General features: G+C 34.6%; 1 protein-coding gene across 1 annotated transcript; it reads right to left on the reverse strand.

Annotated features, from left to right (window-relative positions):
- Window positions 1-10,870: 10,870 nt before the first annotated feature.
- Window positions 10,871-12,621, reverse strand: LOC145048206 (UDP-glycosyltransferase 76H1-like). Its single transcript, XM_078996640.1, has 2 exons — window positions 11,975-12,621; window positions 10,871-11,870 (listed from the first exon to the last, which is right to left on the reverse strand). The coding sequence occupies exons 1-2, from the start codon at window positions 12,456-12,458 to the stop codon at window positions 11,005-11,007; spliced, it is 1,350 nt and encodes a 449-aa protein (XP_078852766.1). The 5' UTR covers window positions 12,459-12,621; the 3' UTR covers window positions 10,871-11,004.
- Window positions 12,622-26,272: the final 13,651 nt, after the last annotated feature.

Here is a 26,272-nt window from a genome sequence, read left to right on the forward strand (position 1 = left end):
TCACGATACAAACAATGAAATTGAAAATCGGTTAACATCATCCCCAAGATTATCTAAACACTTAATTGCAACATGTATAAGTTATCTGGTAGATAATCCATATGCACTTTTTTTTAGAAATTTAAGAGAAATTCCATGTTTGAATGAATATAAGATTGTTCTTAAAACTATTCCTGGACAAGATCAACGCGTATATAACAAACCAGAGGTTTCACAAGTTGCAGCCTTATGGGTTGAGGGTGAACAGAACGGTGAACATGGTCGTAGAAATATACAAGTAAGAACACACAGTGCACACCAAAGAGTGTTGAGTATTATTATGGTTGTTACGATCCTTTACAATACCCTCTAATGTTTCCATATGGAGAACTTGGCTGGCATCAACATATACCAAAAAAAAGTCCCACTAAACAAGGACATAGTAAAACAATTACATGTTCCACCGAAAGGCTAATCTCGCCATTGTGTATTACAAATGTTGATGACTTATTAAATATGGAAGAAATAGGTAAGGAAATACCTATCATGTTTTTGAAAACATGTAAATTGAAACTAATACATTTGTTTTTTTTTTTTCAGTTATGCGAAAATCTATGGAGAATACAAAATGTGTTTCTATAAGAGAATATTATGCATATAAACTTCAAATACGTTCGCATGATAAATCATGTTTGTTGCTTTTTGGTAGATTATTACAACAATATATAGTTGATAGTTACATAAAATTAGAAACACAACGGTTAGCTTTTTATAGAAATCAACAACAAGAGTTAAGACAAGAGTTCCTTCAAGGTGTGGTAGATGCAATGGCAAGTGGTGAAACGAGGGCATCAGCTATTGGCCAACGAGTGGTTTTACCAGCAAATTTTATTGGTGGTCCAAGGAACATGAGAAGAAAATACATTGATGCTATGGCATTAGTGCAAAAGTTTGGTAAGCCTGATATTTTTATAACATTAACTTGTAATCCTAATTGGCCAGAAATCAAACAACACATGATGTGTCATGAGGAAACACAAAATAGAGCAGATTTAATTGTTAGAGTCTTCCATGCAAAACTTGAGCAATTTAAGAAAGAAATTCTTAAAAATGAAATTTTTGGTAAGGTTGTTGCACATACTTATGTTGTGGAATTTCAAAAAAGAGGCCTACCGCATGCTCATTTTTTATTAATACTTGGACCACAACATAAGATGTACCATCCAGAAGAGTATGATGAGATAGTTTCAGCTGAAATACCAGATGAAAATTCAAATCCTCATCTATTTAGAATGGTGGTAAAACATATGCTTCATGGTCCATGTGGTGATCTTAATCCAAAAAATGTTTGTATGAAAAAAAAGGGTATTGTAAGAATTTTTTTCCCAAAGAATTTTGTGATGTAACAACACAAAATAATGATGCTTACCCTGCATACAGAAGACGTAACAATGGGAATCAAGTCACAGTTAGAGGTGCTACGCTAGATAATAGATGGGTTATTCCATATAATCCATATTTACTATGTAAGTTTGATTGTCACATTAATATAGAAATATGCTCTACAATAAAGGCTGTGAAATACATATATAAGTATATATGCAAAGGATGTGACAAAATAAGTTTTTCCGTTACACAAGATGATCATCCAACGGTCATAAACGAAATTGATCAATTTCAGACAGGTAGGTGGATATCACCTCCAGAGGGAGCATGGAGAATTTTTAGATTTTCATTAGGTGAAATTAAACCAGCAGTCATTCATTTACCTTTACATTTAGAAAATTATCAACCAATAATATTTAAAAAGAAAGAACAACTGGGAAATATAATAGACAATTTAGATAAGAGAAAAACTATGTTAACCGATTTTTTTTTTCAAAATAGTACAAATAGATATGCACAACATCTTAATCTGACATATGTAGAATTTCCTGATCATTTTGTATGGAAACCAGACAACAAAATATGGTTACCTAGGCAAACTGAGAATTCAATAGGACGCATTGTTGTGGCACATCCAAGTGAAGGTGAACGGTATTATTTGAGAATATTATTATCTAAAATTCGATGTCCAAAGTCATATGATGATCTTAAATTTTGTAATGGACAAAAAGTTGACACCTATCGTGAATCTGCATTATTACGAGGATATTTACTTGATGATAACAGCCAACAATTATGCATGCAAGAGGCATCACACTTCCACATGCCATATGAATTGCGAAGACTTTTTGCTACTTTACTTATGTTTACAAATCTAAATAATCCATTAAAATTATGGCAATCGTTTGAAGATCACATGCTACATGATTTTACACAGTGCAATAACTATTCATTACCTGAAGCAAAACGCCGTGCATTTAAGCAAATTAACACATTTCTACAGTCAAATGGAAAACAGCTCTTAGATTACAATATATTGCCAAATGAAATATCATATGCTGAATTAGAAGATGAAACAAGAGAAATAACAACGGAAAGAAGTATTATTGTATCAGAAAGCGATCGAAAAGCAATACACACTCTAAATGAAAAACAAAAGCTTGCTTTTGATACAATAATTGGAAAAGTAGAAAATAACATAAGTGGTGTGTTTTTTATTGACGGTCCAGGTGGTACAGGGAAAACTTACCTGTATAGAGCATTGTTAGCGAACATCAGATCGAAAGGACATATAGCTTTAGCTACAGCAACATCATGTATTGCAGCATCATTACTACCAGGGGGTAGGACTGCACATTCCAGGTTTAAAATTCCATTAGATTTAACAGATAGATCAAATTGTAGAATAAGTAAACAATTTGCACTGGGTATATTGATTAAAAGTTGTAAATTAATTATATGGGATGAAGCCCCAATGGCTAAACGTTCAGCAATAGAGGCACTAGATGATCTTTTGCGTGATCTTATGGAAAAGGATGAACTTTTTGGTGGAAAAGTAATTGTACTTGGTGGTGATTTTAGACAGACATTGCCAGTTGTTCCCAATGGAAGCAAACATGATACAATTGCTGCTTGTTTGACTAACTCTTACTTGTGGCAAAAATTTCATCTTCTACAATTAGATGAAAACATGAGGGCATTACTAGATCCAATTTTTACAGACTTTCTTCTACGATTAGGTGATGGTAATGAAAATTTAGATGAGGATGATGTTACTCTTCCAAAACAAATTGTTATAGAAGAAAGTGAAGAATCAGAAGGATTACATACTCTTATTGAATATGTTTACCCAAATATTTCTCAACATTACACAACTATACCTTCATCAATGAACCGAGCTATCTTGACAACGAAAAATACTTTTGTTGATCAGATCAATGAAATCTTAATACAAAAATTCCAAGGTGAGGTGAAAGAGTATGTTAGTTTTGATGAAACCCTTGATCCAAACGACCAAGGTCATTATGAGGACCTTTTGCATTCTTTAACACCGAATGGAATGCCACCACATAGACTAATTTTAAAGAAAAATGCACCTATTATATTACTAAGAAACATGAATCCTATAGAAGGATTGTGTAATGGTACAAGACTCTTTTGCAAGAACTTTAATAGAAATGTTATCCGGGCAGAGATAGCTTTTGGTGATTATGCTGGGAAAGAGGTGTTTATTCATAGAATTCCATTACAACCAGCAACAGGAGAAGGCTACACAGTGCCATTCAAAAGAACACAATTTCCGGTCAAACTATGCTTTGCAATGACTATAAATAAAGCACAAGGACAAACACTGGACATTGTGGGCATATACCTCAAAGAACCTATATTTTCACATGGACAACTATACGTTGCCCTGTCCCGTGCTAGAAGAATTGAAAGTGTTAAAGTGGTGATAAAAAAATCACAAAATACTCCACACGGCAAAAAAACAAAAAATATTGTATATCAAGAAGTATTACAATGTTCCAAATACAACTAAAGGTATATCTACAAAGAAAACACATGTTGCAAACAACAGACTAAATTAGGTAATCATAATTTCATGTTTTCTTTGAAACTAAGAAATGGATAACAAAGTAAGTATGATATAAATGTATAATATTTACATGATGTTCAACATGTATTTTTCAAATATTATGTTAGCATGTGAGATAATGTGGCTTGGGTGTCAACTGAAGAAGGTCGCTTGCATTGCCTGTCAATCTCCTATTGGTAACACATTTTTAACTTAATTTGCTTAATACTGGTCACTTTTTTCAGGATTTTACATAAGTGTAACTCATCTATTTTATTTTTTTTTTCTCGTTAATTTTAGATACCTAAAGAACATCAACATTTTACACCACACTATATACAATAATAAGTGGTTTAACCAATTTGGAAATGTCTGCATTTCATCATAAGTTGCCAATCAGATTATGATGGGAATGTATAAGTCTTTAAATAGTTTGTTCAGATTTTAGTTATATTTCACATACATTTTATATTTTTAATTATAAATTTCGTTCAAATGAAAAAGCTATTAACACAAATCAAAAGTTTATATATTTAATTCAAAATAAAAATTGAACACTTTTTATATGATTATGAGCAGAGGCCCATGCATTGGTAAGGGTTCCCAGAGTGCAAATATTAAAAAGCACTACAGGCAGAAATAAAAGCGGGTCAGAAACAGGTAATATACATATGGCTACAATGATAAATGATAAGTTCTATTTACAAATGAAAAGTTTTATAATGATTACAAATATGTCAATTCTAATGTATTCATAATATATTGTAGGAACATGATTCAGAATGATGAAGGAAAGAAAATAATTCCTTCAGAAGTGAGAATCACATGTCATAAAAAACACACTTCACGTGAAAAATAGTTAAGGTTAATGAAAAGACAGGTGGTGTGAATTGATCAACTACAGACATCCAAGCAAAATTTCCTGTTTGTTTACGATGTAAACTTTACAACCAGCATATGTATTTTATATAACAATTTGTGTTTACATTTATGTCTATCATTTCAAATATGATCTTATTGCCCATGAATTGATAGCTATTGGCCAAAATTTGAAACAAAATTTTTATACAAACACTAACAAAATCAAATTCAACTAGGGATGAACATTTGGACTAGGACACCGTCCGGAAACCAGTGCTGAAACCGGTCCCGAACAATATTGAACCGATTGTGCAAGGTGTATGATATTCTTAAGGATTTTTGCAACCAGTAAAAACCAGAATTAATGGGAATCAACAAAATCAGATAAACCAACAAAATTGGACTTTATTTTGCTATTTCACGATAACCAATTCCAACATTGAATACACGATAAGAATTAGTAGGAACCAAGCACAGGTAGAACCAGAACCAAAAGAACCTGCACACGGTTCAGTTCTTAATTTTATCCAACTTTGGTTCCCAAAAAAGTTCGGTTCAGGCCAGTTTCAGCCAGGTAAGTTACTTTGCTCATCAATAAATTCAACAACATTGAATAGCCTCAATAAAATAAATGATATGAACCTTGTTTATCTTTGAATCAAACCAATAATTAAAAAAAATATTCAAATATAGATTTAAATTAAACACTGCATTTTTTAAAATTCATAAATAATAATGACGAATCTATGTGGCCACATCTCATAACAGTTGATTTAATCTAACTAATTAAAAAAAAATGGCATGGATAAGTACTTGAAAAGTAAACACACGAATATGATTTATATAATCCAATCAAGTTACAATATTAACTGATAATACATATAATTATACGTAACCAGCCCCATTAAAATACTCAACATGAATTGTCAGGAGACGTCAATGATGTTGCCTTCCGCATAAGCGCTATAACCGCGGTTCTTTGAACTTCATTGTAACTGCCCTACACTATATTAAACGTTTATAACGGTTTCACCATATATTGCACTATAGCATTACAGTGGCACATATGTTTCAGAAACGTAGATCAAATTGCGATTCATAAGACGCTTCAGAAACAGGTATGTGGCTTTCGTTTGTTGTGACTGCCTACTAATTTTCATATACTCACAGGGAAGAAACTTTAACTACCAATTAGCAAAATTATTTGAATGCGTATTTTATTTTGAAATCAGACACATGTTCCATTACGTACAACATCATTCGTATGGGTTTAGCCCTAATATGTATACTTCAACATTAATTCAACCAATTATCGTCAAGCTTATGTATTACAAATAATGAAAGAAATAAACAATATTTATTAGTAAATATTTTTTTTATATTAATATTAATTGATACCGGTTCATACATTAACAACAATGTTTGCTACACCAAGGATATATACAAATTAATTATTGAATTGAACTCTATATTGAATATAATTATTTACCCATAACAGAAAACCAAAAAATGACAAGAGACTACTACAACATAGTAGACATTACTCCAAACATGAAGAAAAGTTGGACCGTCGAAATTCAAGTTATAGAATGTGGTCATAGACAACTTAGTACCACAAAAAAAGAATTTAGGAGGCTCATGTTTGCAGACACACAGGTATACCAACATTACATGCATTATATTTTCAATTTGTATGTTAATTCGAATCATGTATGTTACATCAGGGGACAAGAGTGGCGGCCTTAGTCTATAGTAATGACCTTGACTTTTTTGAAAATACATTCACACCATACCATCGCTATCAGATTTCCAATGCAAATTTGAGACTCACGGAACCACGTTTTCAACTTGATTCATATGAATTTTCTTGGACACTAAGCAGACAAACACTCATTGAACCCATCGAAGAACAAACCCCACCACCCCTCACATGCCAATTTCACTTTACCCCATTTAGTGAACTATACAAGTATGCAGATGAAGAAAATTATCTAAGTAAGACATACACTTTGCCCATCCATTTATTTACATTTATAACCACATTGTCACATATACATCTATACCTTTCTAAATGCAGATGTAAGAGGTGTTGTAATTAAATGCTTGCCAATTCAGCATGTCAAAAAGGGATCAGAAACAACTTCAAAAAGGGACGTACTCATTGTCAATGAGGAGTATGTGCAAGATTAACTTCTTAGATTAACAATATGAAATCATTTTTTTAAAATTTATTTATTGTTATTATTCTAAAATTGACAATTTTTATCAGGAAAAAACTTCTAATTCTAACATTATGGAATCCCATCGATGAAATTGAGGGAAATGCCTTGGATAAAATTACCAATACTGGGCCTTTGGTATTTGCAATGAGGGTAAAAGTGACAACATTCTATGGTATATTCGAATCCCTTTCACACATAATGCAACTACATATATGCCAAAACATTTACACTAATGATTAACTACATGCAAATCAGGACAATCAATCACTACAAGCCCCAGATATGCTATTCTAATAAATCCACCAGTGAAAGATGATCTAAAGCTACAAGACTGGTATATTCACGATAATAATTACCCATAATTATTTTTAATTAATTTTTTGTAATGCATAGGTACACAATTAACAAAGCAGAAATTAAAGTACTCCTTCGGAATGAAACATACAAGGACACTGAGATTCTGTTGCCACCTCCTAAAAACAAAGACATACTTCCAATAGGCAGGGCAATTATAAAGATGAAAAATGTAAGTAATTATAACAAAAGTTCATCAATTATTCTATATATTCTAAACCATTATTGACTTACCGATTATTTGACACCAGGGTACCCCAACTTGGATAAAAGGAACACTCAGTCTACCTCAACAAGATAGAAGTTTCACACAAACAATATGTGCTAAGTGTTTAAAACCAATTCAAGCAGACATAAACTGGAACATCAAATGCCCTCTTTGTAAAGAGAAATCAGAAGTACAAATCATGTATGCATATTTCTATTAATTAAATTTTAAACCAACTTTCTTTAAACAAAATGATTCTTTGAACAGCTCAAGGGCAATAATTGAAATCAATGATGGAACTGGAACAATTGCAGCAAGCATATCATCACCTGAAATTGAAAAGTTAATTCCATTGAACCCCAGTGAAATCAAAGATGTAGCAAAAAGTGTAAGGTTTCCTATTTTCAATACTGTGATTTTTTAATTATTCAAATATTTTCTTTACATTTAATAAATTACATAAAGCAGGAAAAAAATGTACATGATGTTATCGCATCATCAGTTCAAGGATTATCGGTTGTCACATTTGTACGATCATATCTAACATGGAACCAACAACAACAAATCAATAGATTTGTCATTGTCAAGTTGCATAAAGTCCAAGAACATTACACCAAAGAGCAACAAATACTCATTCCATCAACTAAATCTGAAAACTTGTCAACAACAAAACCAGCCTCACCTAAGCAAACCCAAAAGCGACCCCAACCAGATGTAGGGAAAACAAAAGTGATAGAATCATCATCCGCAGGCACATCGAGACCAACTAAAAGAATGAAATAGGTATGGAACCACAACCAACATTCCATTAATTAGTTTCATGGTTTATTTATGTACACTCACTGCTTTCATTTGCTTGTCACAGACTATTTTACACAAGCTACCAAGTGATTGATGATCATTATCACTTACCAAAATAAAAATAATATTATGTTATTTCGCCATGGTATTGGTATGTTTTTATGTTATTATATCAAACATTATTACATTATTAGAACATTAATTAATGTATGCCTCAACTAACTTCTTTACTCTATAATAATTATGTTGGTCATCTTCATGTTAATTTCGACATTCTAATAGCATAATCACACATTTCCTTTTTCTACAACAAATATTTATGATGTCGAATATATATATATATATATATATATACATAAATTCATAAATATATCAATAACTATTGATAATACCTATGTTAATTAATCAAAAATGATGAATATAATACACCCACTCCATTTAGTGTACACTAATTTGCTATACATTTACACATGTTATTTCAAGCTCAAAATTGTGCATTATGAATATCTTTTACTTTTACAGCTTTGAAATTTTTTTACTTTTAACACTCTGAGAACATATAAAAAAACCATAGATGGCATCAATCTTGCCATTTATTTAACATTTTATAGCATCATACTTATATTCAGTCTTACTATTCAAATAATATTCAATGAGTAATAAAAATTTGCTCAAGTCGATATTAAAAAAATATATGTTTTTGATTCCTAAGCTTAACATGATGCTATTTAATCTAAATATTGATTTATCCATTCAACCCACCAAATATAGGAGAATTTGTTGTTATCTTTTTTGAAATTACAGGTTTTCACATATCTATTTTCCCAATGTTGTACTCTTAATCGTGTTCTTGACCATAAGATATGATATGGATTATCATGTCACTGTTTTATAATTGAAATTCTTTTGTTCCAATAAAATATGAATTTTTAACAATTACATTGCATATTTTGTGTTTGCTATGATATGGATTATCATAGTCAAGTTACATGTTATATTGATTACCTCAAGTTTCATGGGAATAGGAATGTACTTTCGTTTGGTTATATAATATAGCATTGTACTTTCATATTCTTTTGCTAATTTAGGTCTTTTATGTTGAAAATCTACCCATTTATATCATTAAAATTCCAATTTTTTGTTATTACACAATTTGTTCAACAACTATGAATCAAATACCCAAATTACCCTTAAATGTTCATGGTCAAGGCTTTCACCGACTACTACATTGTATAGACTCAAATTTCTAGAAGAAGACTTTTTACCATTCTTATAAAATATTAGATATCTTTCTCTATGTGTGAATACAAATATGTGGAAACTTCGCGCAACAACCAAAAATTTATACATACACGAATATTAAACGCACTTGTAGTAATGATCTCTTACATCCCTCTATTCTTCAGCAATTGAGATTTAATATCAATACAAAACATAATTTATCATTTACCATCTTACTTCGATGTTTTTGTTTTGTTGACATTTTAAAATAGCTTTACCAGTTCAATGTTTTTATTTTTAAAGGTCACATGAATGTAATTTCATTTTGTTACCCATAATTGCAATGTACATCCAATAAAAATTGCTTATTAAAAATTGCAAAATACTTCATTCCAATATACTTTAATCTTTCTAAATACCCAATAGCCACTCTCGGACCGTGCTTAGCACGGGCCTCAAATTTTACATATCCTAATATCATTTTGTACCATTAAAACTCCAAACTTGTTTGGGATAAAACCATCAATTTTTGACAAATTTAAGAGTTTTTGTGCTAAGGACAACCAAAAAAATTATTATTTACGGTCCATAGATCTACTATATAGAAATATAGAATAAAAGAGATTCTAACATCATTTTGCATGTAAATTAATAGAAAAAACTTGAAATTAATAGAATAAACTTGAAATCACGAAAATATGAATAATTTAAAATTAAGAAAAATACAAAACCGAGTTTCGTAGAAATAATTTAGCCTATAAGTTAGTTTATTTTAATTTATACGTTTCTTAAAATCATAAAAGTAGTTTATAATAGCTTATATTTTATCTTATTGATAAACTAGTTTGATATAAAATACTAGTTGTTTTTTTAACATAGTAGTTTTTATGATAATTATAAATATAAAATACTAGTTGTTTTTTTTAAATGCAACAGAAAAACATAAAATTAATAACATATAAAGTTTTAAATAAGAGCGAGGGAGTAATGTCGAACTCACCAAACTCCACATCAACCAAACCCTTTTTTCCCTCTTTGCCGAAAGTCAGAAACACATAGAGAAGAGACCAAATTTTGCCGAGACCACCTCCGCCCTGACTCCTCTTTGTGGGATGACTCCCCCATAGCCCAATAAAATAAAATGAAATTAAATATCATCATATTTTTAGTTTTTAATTTTCTTTCTATAATTTAAAATGATGACAAATATATAAATTTAACATATCATTCAAATTTAATTTAAATTAAATTAAATCACACTTCTCACCATCTTCATGTCTAGTTTTATATATAACCATAATAAAAATCTGTTTTGTATATAACCATAATAAAAACCTCACAAAAAATGACCATTTCTAGCATCTTTCTATGATACGTTGATACTTTCTAAACATTGATTACAATGACAAAATGAAGTCTACCAAATCATTCATAGAGTTCCGCGAAGAACCGCCATGGCTAATTGCAATTCTAACCTGGTCTTCGATCTCCATAGCCCTACGCCTCATCTCTTCTCCTTCTTTGCTCACCAAAACTCTTCTAATTGCACTCTCGATCTCTCCTCTCTCCACAACCATTTCCAAACCCATCTTCCACACATAACTCAAATACCTAGCATTCAACATTTGATCCACATTAAACGGCTGACACAGCATCGGAACCCCTTCACATACACTTTCCAAGGTCGAATTCCAACCACAATGGCTCCAAAATCCTCCAACTGCAGAATGTGCCAATACGTCCTTCTGGGGTGCCCACTTTACGATCATACCTCTCACCTTCATCTCGCTTACCAAATCCTCCGGCAAAAACTCGATCCAATCACATCCATGAACCGAACCCGGTCGAACCACCCATAGGAACGGCTGGTTAGTGCTAGCTAGACCCCATGCCATTTCAGTTGATACTTTCGCATCTATGGTTGCTAAGCTTCCTAAGCTTACGTATATTACTGATTTGGGTGATTGTTTATCTAGCCATGATATGCAACTCGTATCTTCTTCAAGAAAGCTAGTGGAAAGGGTTGGAGATGTTTTGTGTAATGGGCCAATGGTAAAAATAGGAACTTGGTATTGATGGTGGATCTGGGTCAGTGCCCATTGTTCAAGAAACTCGATGGTGTTCCAAATGAAAGCAACAGGGGGTGTTTTGGGGGTTATCATGGTTACCATTTCAAGGATTTGTTGGATTGGGAGGCCATTAAAAGGTAGATCTTTGTATCTGAATGGATGGAGTTCTGGAATTATTTCCTGTAACAAAGAATCTTGAAAACAGAGTATTAGTATCTAACTATCTATAATCCGTAATTTTATAATATTTAGTTTTAGATCTATAGTTTATTTCTATGGGTTTTGGATTTGCAGTTACCTTGAATAGGAAATCGACCTTCCTGATGAAGCTGCGGGATGATCCTGTAAGCAGGAAGGAAGGCTGCACAGCTGCTGCGCAAGATGATGGAGGGTAGACGCAGATCGGCTGCGAGGGATCCGGCAAAAAACATGAGGTTATCATAGATGATAACGATTGATTCCTTTTCAGATGTTTCCTTTTGTGTATTTATGATCTGAATCAGGTGTTTCTCGAGATGGGGTCTGCAGTTATCATTGAGAGCTTGCAAGAACTGAATGACGCCGGAAGAGACGCTTGTGCCGGATAAGTTATTCGGCAGAGGGAAGAAGACGAAGTCGGGGTGATTAGAAGGATCTGGACGATTTAACTCAGAGTGAACAATGGTTATGGGGAACCCTCTGGAATGAAGGTATGAGCCAAGCTGAAGCATGGGGGTCATGTGGCCTTGAAGTGGACTGGATATCAGCACCAATCGCCACCGTCTTCCGCCGTGCTCCGTCATGTCTATTGGATGCCTAATTTCTGTAGTGGGTGGTCATTTTTTATATATCCTGGGTTCGTCTTTGATTGTTCTGCCCACAATGTTTGACTTAATTTTTCTTAAACATGAAATACTATTTTATTCGTAAATAAAATGACAATGAAATCAAAGGTTTAACCTGTGAAAAAAGGTTTAAGTGAAAGGGCTAAAATATAAGTCTATAAGGTCCATGACACGATTATATTATTCCACATACATCCAAACTGGAAAGACGAACATGGTCCAATGCGAACACATCATCAACAATGAAACTCAAACTTGGGATCTCACTAATTTTATCAAGGTTTTAAGCATACGTGTTGCAACCAAGGTTTAAAAAAACAATTAATAAGGTTATTCACATAAAAGCATACGAAAGTTTCACTTTTAGATTTAACTAACCATTTTTTTTTAACCTATTAGAATTAGACCATTAAACTTGAAATTTATCAGACTAAAATGCACTTTTACTCAAAATTATCAAGTTTCTGGTTAAAGTACTGATGTGTACATTGACTTTTAAAGTTTCCACCAAACTATTGCATTGACAACATCACTCTCAATATTATCAATCTTGTTCATGCCCATATCCATTTAAACTCCGATTAAAAGGTCTTGACTCTGATTAAAAGGAATCCCATTTCCACTTTGTTTTATGTAACGTTAGTGATTTTCACCATTTTTTTTTTTTATTTTTATTTTAAAACATTGTTTAACGGAAATTAGCAATGAAAGACTTGAAACATCTATTTTCAAATCAACCACCAACCTACGTTACGTTTAAAACCAAAACAACCCAAATCAAAAACCGTTAATGTATGTTTAATCAAACTACAACTATGACCAACAAGGTATGTCCAAATAGTATCAATATAATAAAAACAAAACTATTCACAGGAGTTCATCATCTCACTAAGTTGCACTTGCACTCCTAAGCAACATGTACCTTCCTAAGACATAACATAACAAAACACAATATGATTGTAAAATCCCAAAAATCATAGGTAAAAATTTCATTTTTAATTAAACTCAAACCAACAAATATTCATGTCAGAACATCAAAAAGTAAGTCATAGTAAAATAGTCATCAGAGTATAATTCCCAAAATCATAAAAGTCCGGAAAATATGGGTGGATGTGATGCGATCATATCGAACCCTTCCCTTTCGAGCTGGAAGTATCTGAAACCATAACATAAAATTGCAAGCACAAAGCTTAGTGAGTTTCCCCTAAATACAACATACCATACATAAATAACCGTTAAAACATAATTGAGTCTATTTTACCCCCATTCTGTCTCTTTCAATCGGTATTAGGTCTGTTTCATCCCCTTCAATCTCTTTCAACCGTTACTGGGTCTATTTCACCCCATCAATCTATTTCAACCGGTACCAGGTCTATTTCACCCCCCTTCAATCTCTTTCAACCGATATCGGGTCTATTTCACTCCTATAACCAAGCATACAATCATATCAGCAAGAGTCACAAAGACAACAAGCACATACAGAGATAACAGTAAGTGTCACAATGACAACTATCATCCACTGGGTCGGCATTGGTGCCTTCAACCCACGAGTACACTAAAGGAACTCACCTCGATCCGTTGATAAACAAATAAAACTCGGGTTGCTGAACCAGAAAAATCTCGCGCTAAATCACAAATAATAAAACCCTAATCAACAATTAGGCCATAATCCAAAACTTAGAATCCAAATCCTTAATCCCGACTCCCAGGGTAAAATTTTACCCTTTCCTTATTGGGCCAAACTAATCACGATCCAACCCAAAATGGACCAAGGCCCAAAATGACCGAAATCCATAAAGACCTAAGGCCTAATAATGACCTAAACCCATGTTGACTTATGACCCAACAACGGACCAAACTAGATCAAGTCCTAAAAGCCCAACTGGTGAGTACGCCGTGTGTACCACCAGACTACGCCCAACGTACAAGTTCAATGGCGAGGAAGAAACGAGGCTCAAACCTAGTACGCAAAGCGTATTAAGAAGCACGCCTATTGTACTGGTTAGTGGCTCATTCTCATTCTCATGGCTTAATCCCTTAAGACCTTAACGTCCTAACCTCAAATCTACTTCTAAATAAGGTCTTAATCCATAAAGTCATCAGCTTTAAGACTTTGCATGGCTCCAAGAGGTCCAAATCCTAGATCTAACATTCTTTCCACATAAAATAACCATAAAATTTTGAATGGTTGGTCGTCAACCATTTAGATGTAAACTTTATCATCAAGAAACCTCAGAAACATCAAATTAACAACTCAAGACCTCTGGAGTAGCATTTACTCATAATAATCATATTATGGGACCAAAGAGCATAAGATTTTTACCCACATACAAGATCTACACTAAAGAGTAATAAAGTTCAGAGCTTTATACATTATGAGGCTTGCAAAGATGTTGAAGATTCTAGATCTTAAAGCTCCAACTCAACTAATGCTTCACCACCAAGCTTCTTATTTTTCAAGGTATCCAGAAACACCACAAGATCTCAACAAAGGATCAAGAACACTCAAATGGTGGCTAATGTTTTGTGGGGATCTTTTTAGGGTAATGAGGTTGATGAGCGGGCAACCTCGAGGTCAATAATGTTGCTTAAATAAGGGACAAACCCTAAACTTAGGGTTTGTGGTCTGAGCGAGTACGCCTAATGTACGCTATGGTACGCCCAACATACTAAGGTATCCACATGCCCAACTTAAAGAGAGTACGCCATCCAAGTTGCACATAGCATAACAAGGACCAAAAATGCAAAATTTAAGAATTTTAGGACCAAACTAAATATACCTGACAAACGAGTGTTATAATTACCCCCCCCCCCCACTTGAATCTTAATTCGTCCTCGAAGTCCGTTGTTGCAAATAACTCCAGATAATGATCCCTCATCTTGTCATTAGGCTCCCACGTCCACTCTGAACCCTTATGTTGGTGCCACTGCACCTTCACCAAATCCACAACCTTGTTTCGTAGAGTCTTCGTCATCATGTCGAGGATGGTCATCGGTCTCTCTATATAATTTAGGCAATCATCCACCTGAATGTCCTCTAATGGGACTACTGCAGAATCTTCAACCAAGTATTTCCATATCTAAGAGACATAAAATATGTTGTGAATCTGATTGAGCTCCTTGGGTAGATCCAGACAATACACAAAGTTACTCACTCAAGCGAAAACCCTAAAAGGACCAATATACTTGGGGCCTTTTTTTCCCTGCTTCCTGAATCGAATGACACATTTCCAAGGTGACACCTTCAGGAGTACCATGTATTCAACATGGAGCTCTAAGTCTAACCGGCGCCTATCGGCATAACTCTTCTATCGACTCTGCGCTGTCTAAAGTCTGTCGTGAACCTACTGGATCAATTCCATCATCTTGAGTACCACCTCCGTATTCCTCATAATCCACTGACTGACCTCACCCCAACATATCGGGGTCCTACACTTCCTCCCATAGAGCTTCTTAAAAGGAGCCCGGTCAATGCTAGCATGATAATTGTTGTTACAAGAAAACTCTGCCAAGGAAGACAAGTATCCTAACTCCTGCCAAAATCCAATACACATGCCTGAAGCATGTTGATGATATGAAAATTCTCTTAGATCGATTAGATCTTACGCAGGTTTATCAGAATCATGCAAACAAAATAACACACAAAAGAATGAACCAACAATGAGCTGAATGATTCAATATATTCACGCCTCAGCAGAGCTCGACGACGAACTTCCGCTGTAGAGGTTTTTTTAGGGTTACAATCGATAAAAACAAAAACGTTATGAATGATCGACTTAACAGCTACGTACCAAGATGCATGCAAGCATCTATAAATACTAAAACCCTAAATATTAAATCACGGATTGACAAACCCAATCCAGATACAAAACTGGGCTAAGAAACGAGCCCAAGACGCAATTGGGGCGAGACCTCACTTCGGCTTACTTGCACTTGCGACACCAGCTTTCTTCACAGTCTTGAATAAGCATGGAATAATGGCCAGAAGTGTTTGTCGGAAATGAATATACCAATTGATCATGTCGTTGAAGTATTTCTTATCACTTTCAGAATTCTGCTTGCATCGATTAATGATTCCCAGAACATGCTCCAAGCAGGAGGTGGTGTAAAGATGTTTGTCAGCCAAAGCGAATAAGCATTTCTGACCTTCTGCTGCGCTCTTACCCTTTGACAGAAGGGCCAAGGACCCAAAGTTTGAGACCATGCTTTTCTCTTGCAACATAGTCTTTTCCTGAGATTTCAGAATCCCTACTAGTTTCGCCAAAGAATATGACTTAAACTGCTCATGTGCTTTAACTGTCGACAAATCCGCCCTCCATTCGGGTCTTAAGCCATTTAAGAAAGTAACCTTTTGTTCGATGAGCTTTCTTTCAATATCATGTTTGATCATCTTACTAAGAAGATGATTGAACCGATCGAACATTTGTGTAACGGCTTCCTCCGGCTTCTGCTTGAACTCCCCAAATTCTGAGAGAAGTAGGGTCTGAATCGAGTGCTCCAGATCTTCATCTGTGGAATACAATTCTCGCAGCCGATCCCAGATTTCCTTTGCTGTACTACATGAACTTACCAATCGAAACATTTCCGATTGAAGGGCGAATTGAATCAGTCTCAATGCTTTAATGTTACATTGAAACTTTTCCTTTTCATCTTGAGGGACATCCTTCACATCTTTTAGGAGATCATTGTACTCCTTCTGAGTTTTAATGATTCTTGAAGTGCTTGAATGAGCAAATGGGCCAACTGTGATTGCTTCCTATATAAGATATCCATTATCTTCCGATCCAATAACATAATCTTCAAAGTGGTGTGTCCACACTTCGTAGTCTTGAACGTAGAGTATTGGGATCTTAGTTGTTGATCCGATGCTGTTTGAGATGTTGATGGGATTGGATTGAGAATCGTCCATGCTTGATCGTTTAACCTGTTATAAGATCAGACTTTGTAATACGTAATATTAGGGCAAGATTAATAATTAATGAGATAGTCAATTAAGGAGTGACGGCTCAATAAATATCAATGAATGCGGAATGAACCCTAATCACTTCTTTGACAGAAGAGATGTGTATGAATTACACAGCCTTCTGCTCTGATACCAATTGATGTGATGAAAATTCTCTTAGACCGATTAGATCTTACGCAGGTTTATCAGAATCATGCAAACAAAATAACACACAAAAGAATGAACCAACAATGAGCTGAATGATTCAATATATTCACGCCTCAGCAGAGCTCGACGAAGAACTTCCGCTGTAGAGGCTTTTTAGGGTTACAATCGATAAAAACAAAAACGTTATGAATGATCGACTTAACAGCAACGTACCAAGATGCATGTAAGCATCTATAAATACTAAAACCCTAAATATTAAATCACGGATTGACAAGCCCAATCCGGATACAAAACTGGGTTAAGAAACGAGCCCAAGACGCAACACATTTTAAACCCAACACATGTCATCCAAAGTCTGAATAGTTCGCTCACTCTAACCATCAGTATGCGGGTGGAAAGTCGTGCTGAAATGCAGATGAGTACCCAACTCATCTTGAAATCTCCTCCAGAACCTGGAAGTAAACTGAACATCCCTATCTGAAACAACCAAAATTGGCACATCATGTCATGCCACAACCTCCCAGATGTAGATGTCTACTATCTTCTCCGTAGAGATACTCTACTAAATTGGAATCAAGTGCACGCTCTTGGTCAATCAATACACTATGACCCATATTGATTCCACTCCGTCCGCCGTTCGTGGTAACTTCATGATAAATCCATCATAATCTTTTCCCACTTCCAAATGAGAACACCCAACGACTCCATTTTGTCGTGAGGTCGTTTATGCTCAGTTTTGGCTATCCTATAAGTCAAGCACCTCTCCATATACCAGGACACATCCCGTTTCATGTAGGGCCACCAATAATCAGATCGGGGATCTCTGTACATTTTTTTGCACGTGAATGACTAGAAAATTTTGACTTGTGTCCCCCCCCCCCCCCCCCAATCAAAATCTTCCGCATACTCCCGCGGTATGGAACCCAAACTCTCTGATGAAGGGTTAACAATCCCTGACTATCATAATCAAAAGAATCCACTTGACCTACTATACACTCACTCTTCCTATGTTCCTTCTTTATAGCCTCAACCCGAGTATCTCGAATATGCTCTAAGCGTGGGTAATCATCATCATCCTCAAATATAGATTTCAAATAGGTGTGCTCATTACATTGTAGATAAGCGCATCAGCCACCTCATTGGCCTTCCTGGGGTGGTAAAGAATCTCACAATCATAATCCTTCACCACATCGAACCACTTACGCTACCTCATGTCTAGATTATGCTGATCTATTAGATACCTCAAACTCTTGTGATCCGTATAAATAGTATAATAGATCCCATACAAGTAATTACACCAAATCTTGATGGCAAAAACCACGACCCCTAACTCCAAATCATACATAGGGTAGTTCGTCTCATGAGGCTTTAGCTGCCTCGAACCGTATGTGATCACATAACCCCGCTACACCAACACTGCACCCAAACTCGTGATTGATGCAACACAATATACTACAAAATCATCAACACCCTCTGGAAGGGTTGGAATCTGTGCCTCACATAATATCTGTCTCAAAGTCTCAAAAGTTTCCTGTTGCTCCGCCCCCAATGAAAAGTGACGGTCTTCTTTGTCAATCAGGCCAAAGGACCCGCTATCTTAGAGAAATCCTGAATAAATCTCCGATAGTAACCTACCAACCCAAGGAAACACTAAAACTCAGATGGTAACCTTGGAACCTCCCACTTCATCACTACCTCAACTTTGGCCGGATCAACCAGGATACCGTTCTGGTTGACAAGGTGCCTCGGAAACTGCCCCTCGCGCAATCACACTTAGAGAACTTCGCATAAAACTTCTCCCTCCTCAAAGTCTCCAACACCTCTTGTTGGGGTGCAAAGTTCTTCATGAATGACTTTGTAAATGTTTGACTTTTGTAAAACCCACTTGCATGTGGTGTTTTAGCCTTGAGACTCATTTGTTAGTGAGAGTGAGAGAGAGATACGTAAACACCTCTATATAAGGTGTGTTTGTCCACTTGTAGAGGTGTGCTTGAGAGATGTAGTTCATAGTGATTAGTGAGTGAGAAAGATCTAGACTAGATCCGTTTTTGTACTGATTTACTATGATCGAATATATCTTTTAGAACCTAAATCACCATGTTCAATTGTGCAAGCTTAAATTCTGCATGCCAAACAATGTTCTTTGTCACTACAATTGGTATCAGAGCGGGTCTTCAATATCAAGGTGATATTTGAAGAATGATTCTCGGTTTGGCAAATTTTTGTCGCAATTTGATCAATTTTGGTGAGTCTCTCTCTCTCTATGATCTCTCGTAATAATTGAATTCGTGCGTTGCGTTCTTGATTATTTGATCGTTTTTTCTCAATGGATCAAAATTTGTTTTCACCCCATTAATTGATCCATTTATTATTGCTTAGATCGAAAGGTGAGTCCAAATTCTTTCTGCAACAGTTCATATTCGAATGTTTGAGCACTATTAAAATTTCGTGTTACTGTTCATTGGTCATCATTTTAAGCCCAAATTGTCAATGTTCATATTCCTATTCGTAATCTTTTGGCCCAAGTAATTGAATATTCCGATTACTGTTCATTATCGATTTGAGCCCATTATCTGAGATAGTATTGTTCATGATCAATTTGTGAAGCCCAAATTCGTTTACTGTGTAAACTCGTTCATGTTATTAGCACATGATTCAATGACTTGTACTTTCCACTGTTCTTGAATGTTCATATGAACATGATTTCGTCTTGTTCTTCTTAAAATTCGTTGCTTATAAAATCTATTGTGTGAATCGAATTCACTTGGTTTGTACCAATATAAAGTCGATTATGATGAAGCTATTGATAATCGATTCAATTGTAAAGTCAATCTCAAATTCAAGCATTTGTGTTCTTGATAAATTGAATAGGAATCGGTTTTGAAATTTATTTGTGTTCTTGATTTTGGGTAAAATGTGTTTGAGTTGATTCTAAATCGTTTCTTCCGATCAAAGCCAATTTCTATGAAAGCTATTGATGATTGTCGACGTATTTGGAATCGGTGATTGAATGATTGGGTGTTTTCAAAATTTGGAAAACAGAATGATTTATTGGAGTCGATCGATATCATTATGGTCGATGTTCTTGTTCTTGATGTTTAATTGATTTCGATTGAATGTTGAAGGCTTTATTGAAGAATTTTGGAAGAATCACGTAATTTGGATTTGGATTTTTAATGTACGAAGGGTATTTCTTTTGTTCTTGAGTATTGAACTTGTAACGATGATTTCAAAATCGATTTCTTGAATGAAAAGCATATTGTTCGAATGTTATGTGTCAATTTTCACATGTTTGATGAACAAAGAATTGAAATGAGTGATGTTTGATGAATGATCGAACTGATTAAAGACGAGATTTTTTTTTCGAATGGCTGTTGATTTGGGAAGAGGTTAGAGTGAAATCGATGAACTGGGTTAATGTACGAAGGATCTTTGTGTTTGGATTTTGAAGCTTAAATGGATTGATTGTCGATGATTTTGAAATTGGGGAGTATTGTTCGAACATTTGCAGTCGATGGGTGATGATAGAACGAACGAAAAATGATCGACTATGTTTTGCTGTGTATGAACGATTGAAGACTTCACATGATTGGAGTCGATGATTTGTTAAAGCAAACTGTTAATTTTGGATTTAAGGGGTCGAGTCGATGATCTGTATGTTGTATGTGTGTTCATTCGCGTCTAAAGGAGATCGATTTTGGGGTCCCTGTAATGAAAGGAACGAAGCACCGTAAGAAACGAAGAATTTTTGGAATCAAAGAATTGGGAACATACGAAGAATATTACTGTTCATTAATGGGTCTTCGAATGCTTCGTGCTTCGAATGGATTGAACAAATGAGAATGTTTCGAATCTGGTCCCTGAAGCTTCGAATTTTTGTCAGTTCGCAAATTAACTCAAGTTTCGAATATTTGACACTTTTCACCTAAATTCGAAATTTTTTTGGGACTTCGAATATTTTGGGATGCTTCGTATGAATTGTGAACAAAAGAGCAGATTTTCGAAAATGGTCCCTGAGACTTCGAATTTTTGGCAGTTTTCATCCAAATTCGAAAAAGGACTATTTTTTGCTGAAAATTGAAGAAAGTGCATTTCAGGCCCCTGCAGTTTGTGCAAATTGACGCTTTCTACCCAGATTTGGAAAATGGGGAGAGTTTTGCATATTTTGTTGTTTTGGACGCAACGGGTCACTGCAGAATTTTGAAATTGACAATTTCTACCCATTTTTGAGTAATTTTATCAAAGGCGATCCGTGAACAGCAATAAAAATTGATTATTTTTTGGGTTTTCCAGATTGAAGCACAAAGTTTATGCCACATGTTAAGGGGGAGTTTTGACACGAAAAATTCTAAATAGAGCACATTCTTTTTCCTAGGAGTTTTATAATCAAATTTTGATTATAAAAAGGGGGATAAGTTTTATATGAAAATTCGAACATGAATTTTTCATATTACGCGGATTTGAAGACCGAAGTGATCTTGAAGTTTTGAAGCCACGAGATGATGCAATTGGAAGTTCGGAAGTGATGTATTCGAAATGGGTTTGGATTTATTGAAGATTTTTGGGGTGTGTTTTTATGCGCAACTTTTGGGTGATTATTTGGAGTTTGGAATACTCTTGATCATTCGTTGTTGCTTGGTTTGTATGGTCTCACATCCTAGAGCCTAAATTGAAGAGTCATGGAAGAATTAAAGATTGAAGTTCGTTTCAACATGTATCACCTTTTAGGCTCAAACCGCGTAGTGCTTGATTTTGGAAGATTTGAAGTGGGTAATTCATTACTAACTTTGAGGGGGGGAAATGTTGGGGTGCAAAGTTCTTCATGAATGACTTTGTAAATGTTTGACTTTTGTAAAACCCACTTGCATGTGGTGCTTTAGCCTTGAGACTCATTTGTTAGTGAGAGTGAGAGAGAGACATGTAAACACCTCTATATAAGGTGGGTTTTGAGCATTCTAACACTCCTAAGTGTACATGCAACCCTAAATACCTTGGATCTATGTTTTCTATATTATACATAGAAATATGATATTTCCAAGGTATTCATCCTAACTAGCATAATAACATGATTCATATGAATATATCAAGTTAGAATTACATACCTCTTTGATGTAGAAAGTCTTCATGACGCTTGAGTGGCTAGTGCCCCAAGTGTGACACCTCAAATGGTTCACACAATACCAAATACACTTGGAATAACTTGAGAGAAACTTGAACACTCCTTGAAATCGTTTAGCCCTCACACTCACACATAGTGCATGATTTCTTGAGCCATGGGATTCTTTTATATGGTGGCTATTAGGGTTACACCATGTAACTCATGACTTTACCTATTCCTTATGCTTCATGGATTTTAACCTTCATGGAGTATCCATGGGTCACCCCATGGACTTAGTCCAACATAAGGAATCTTGGATCACAAGCCTAGATATATAAGAATGAATGATTTACATAATCAACCCATATATTTAATTAGTCTTCTTTTGATCACTTAATTAATTCCAAATTAATTCTTGATCAATACTAATTAAATAACCTTATTAATATATTAGAACTTGTAATATATGAACAAACCTTAAGTGTTATTTCTCTCATTTTATTCTATCCAAATGCATGATGCCATGCAACCCAAATAGACCATGCCGGGTTGGGTCAAGTCTTACCAGTTATAGTTATGGACTTAGACATTAATCCAACAGTCTCCCACTTGGATAAGTCTAAAACTATTATTGCGTATGACTTTAAGAACCGACTGGCAATCGTAGCTCTCAAAAGCTTCTGTCGAACTCTAAAATTGTAGATGAACTCTGACCTTGTCATTGACTTATCCATTAGATAAGGGATCATATATTCCTCCATTCTAGATATCATATGGACTGAGACATGGATTATAATCATTCTCTCTATCCATTTGTTGTTTCCCGATTTCCGATTTATGACGACTGACTAATTGAACAAATCAAATCAGTCATGGCCCAGCCGAGCACTTTCGTTTGTCATCATCAAATCATCGAGGGGCCCACAGATATCGCTTTTATCCCAAAGGTAAAAGGAATGGATAAACTTCGACTCATATAGCTTGTTCTACTACTTGTTGAATCATAGACAAAAGGCACGTTTTATAACACCGAGTTACCGAATGCATTTTCGTGCAATCAATGTAAAACCAACTCATAGTAACAACTCATATATCTAGGTTTGAAGAATATAAGATATTATCGTCTCATGATCACTCGTGATAAAATGCATGAAGTGATTCCAATAAGCGTGGGTTGAATCCAATACTCAGAACTTATGAGCACTCATGAGTGTTGTAGCCCTTCCAACCCATGACAGTCTTAATTCATATCTACTTCCAACATATGACCGACTGTGGATGGTTTGAATAACTTAGTCATCCAGAACAATGACCTAGTTATTCTGGAAGTTAAAACATGCAAAAATGAAACACAATAATAATTGAATCCAATATGGTATCAAAACCTATGAACATAAATAAAACACCTTTTACTTATCACCATATGATTACACATTATTCATTGTATACTGTTTCAGCTATCAACTTTATTCTTGAATTAAAACACTAGTTGTCCCATGCTCCGAGCTTGTACACTATGTTTTCTAAACACTAGTCATGCCACACACCAAGTATGCATACTATGTTTGTCTATGATCTTTACTTTTTGAATTAGATCAATTAAACATAACTCCAATGATCCTCTTTTCATAGCCCAAATCCATACTGCAAATGCAAGAATTCCAAATTCATGTCATTTACTGAAATCTGTTAGATTCTAAACTTATATGCATAGATCCTCTTGTAATGATTATGCATAAAGTCGCAAAGACTTGACAATAAACATTACAGAGCATTCCAAAGGAGATCAAATCCTTGGAAACATCCTTCTTGCATTAAGTTTCCTAATCTTACTTTTTGAATTAGATGAATTAAACATAACTCCAATGATCCTCTTTTCATAGCCCAAATCCTTACTGCAAATGCAAGAATTCCAAATTCATGTCATTTACTGAAATCTGTTAGATTCTAAACTTATATGCATAGATCCTCTTGTAATGATTATGCATAAAGTCGCAAAGACTTGACAATAAACATTACAGAGCATTCCAAAGGAGATCAAATCCTTGGAAACATCCTTCTTGCATTAAGTTTCCTAATCTTACACAGATTGAATAATTTATAACTTTGAAACATTTCCATATTCCATTTTGACTATCACTTCTAAACAAGAGTTGCCTCCTTACAGATTATGTCAATATGGTCCTTCCAGAATTATCATTATACTTCCAATTGTCCTTGAGCAACCAATCTTTGGTAAACCTTAGATTGTCCTCGACAATTGTTTAATCCTTTTAGTCATATCCAATTCTAGACCTTTTCCCTTCTTAATGCCCTAGACATTTGGAAAATTTTAGAACGGATGAATATAGCACATGTAATCGATCCTATATCCGAAGCATATGGGACACGATTCATGGTGTCTCACATAAAGACTAAACCAGTCTTTTGCTATAATATTTCCATTTCAATTTTCCAAGTTCTCATAATTCAGATTATGAAAAGGGATGTCGTAATCATAATCGAATTTTAGAACGCAAATAATGGACCCATATACATAATTTCCTTATGTTGAGCCATTCCAACATGAAATTCATATATATATATATATATATATATATATATATATATATATATATATATATATATCCTTGACTAAATACGATTAAAACCTCAATGTAAGCTTTTAGATTTGAGATGAAGTATAATTTCCTCTCCCTTAATTATAACAAAACAACTTTTTTTTTTCTAATTGAAACTTTGTTTTCTATAATTAACATTGCTAACTTGCAACCTTTATCATAATTATCATGCTCCCACTAAAATGATGATTATTAGCATAACACTTATGTTCCCACTAGCTTTGACATGTACTCAGAAATTAGTTGACTTTCTTACCAAAGTTCAGATTTCTGATACTAGATTGTTTTGATAAAACTTTATCAAAATTATACACCTCTTTTAGATAGCTCACAGGTGTGTCTAAACAATTTTAGAACTATGAAAAGGGATGCCATAATCATAGTCTCTATTCTTTAGACCTTTTCCACTTCTCACAAGTCCATGTTAGTGTGCTGGTAAACCACACACGCTCACTAACGACTTTGAGAATGCAAATATCACAATTGCTATCTAGCTAAAATCTACTTAGTGAAAGTGTTTCCTCACCATCATTTTCATGAATCGGAGAGAAACCTTATGACACTTAGATTTAATGGTGTATGAGTTCTTATCCATGTGAATTTTCAAAACCATAGTCACAAGACAAGGATAACCACAAATCCAAACTCATAAGGACTGAACTCAATCTTAATTTCTTGCCATTTGGCAGCTCAAGGGCCTGCCATTGCTTCCAAGTTGTTATGCAACCAATTGAGAACTCTAAGAACTCATATGCAAAGCCAACTTTAACTGGAATGGGCATAGAATATGTCAACACGATAGGTTATAAACCTCAAGTCGTGTGCTAGTGAAAACTTCAGGTTCTATTCTTGATTAGTTCTTGAGACTTTCAAGACCTTTAAGACTCCCATTGTCCTCTTGACATATAAGACTTTCTTGTTAGATATTCAAGAGATAGTGTGG

This window comes from Lactuca saligna, chromosome 5 (genome assembly GCF_052625555.1).
Source record: "Lactuca saligna cultivar CGN05327 chromosome 5, ASM5262555v1, whole genome shotgun sequence".
NCBI lineage: Eukaryota > Viridiplantae > Streptophyta > Magnoliopsida > Asterales > Asteraceae > Lactuca > Lactuca saligna.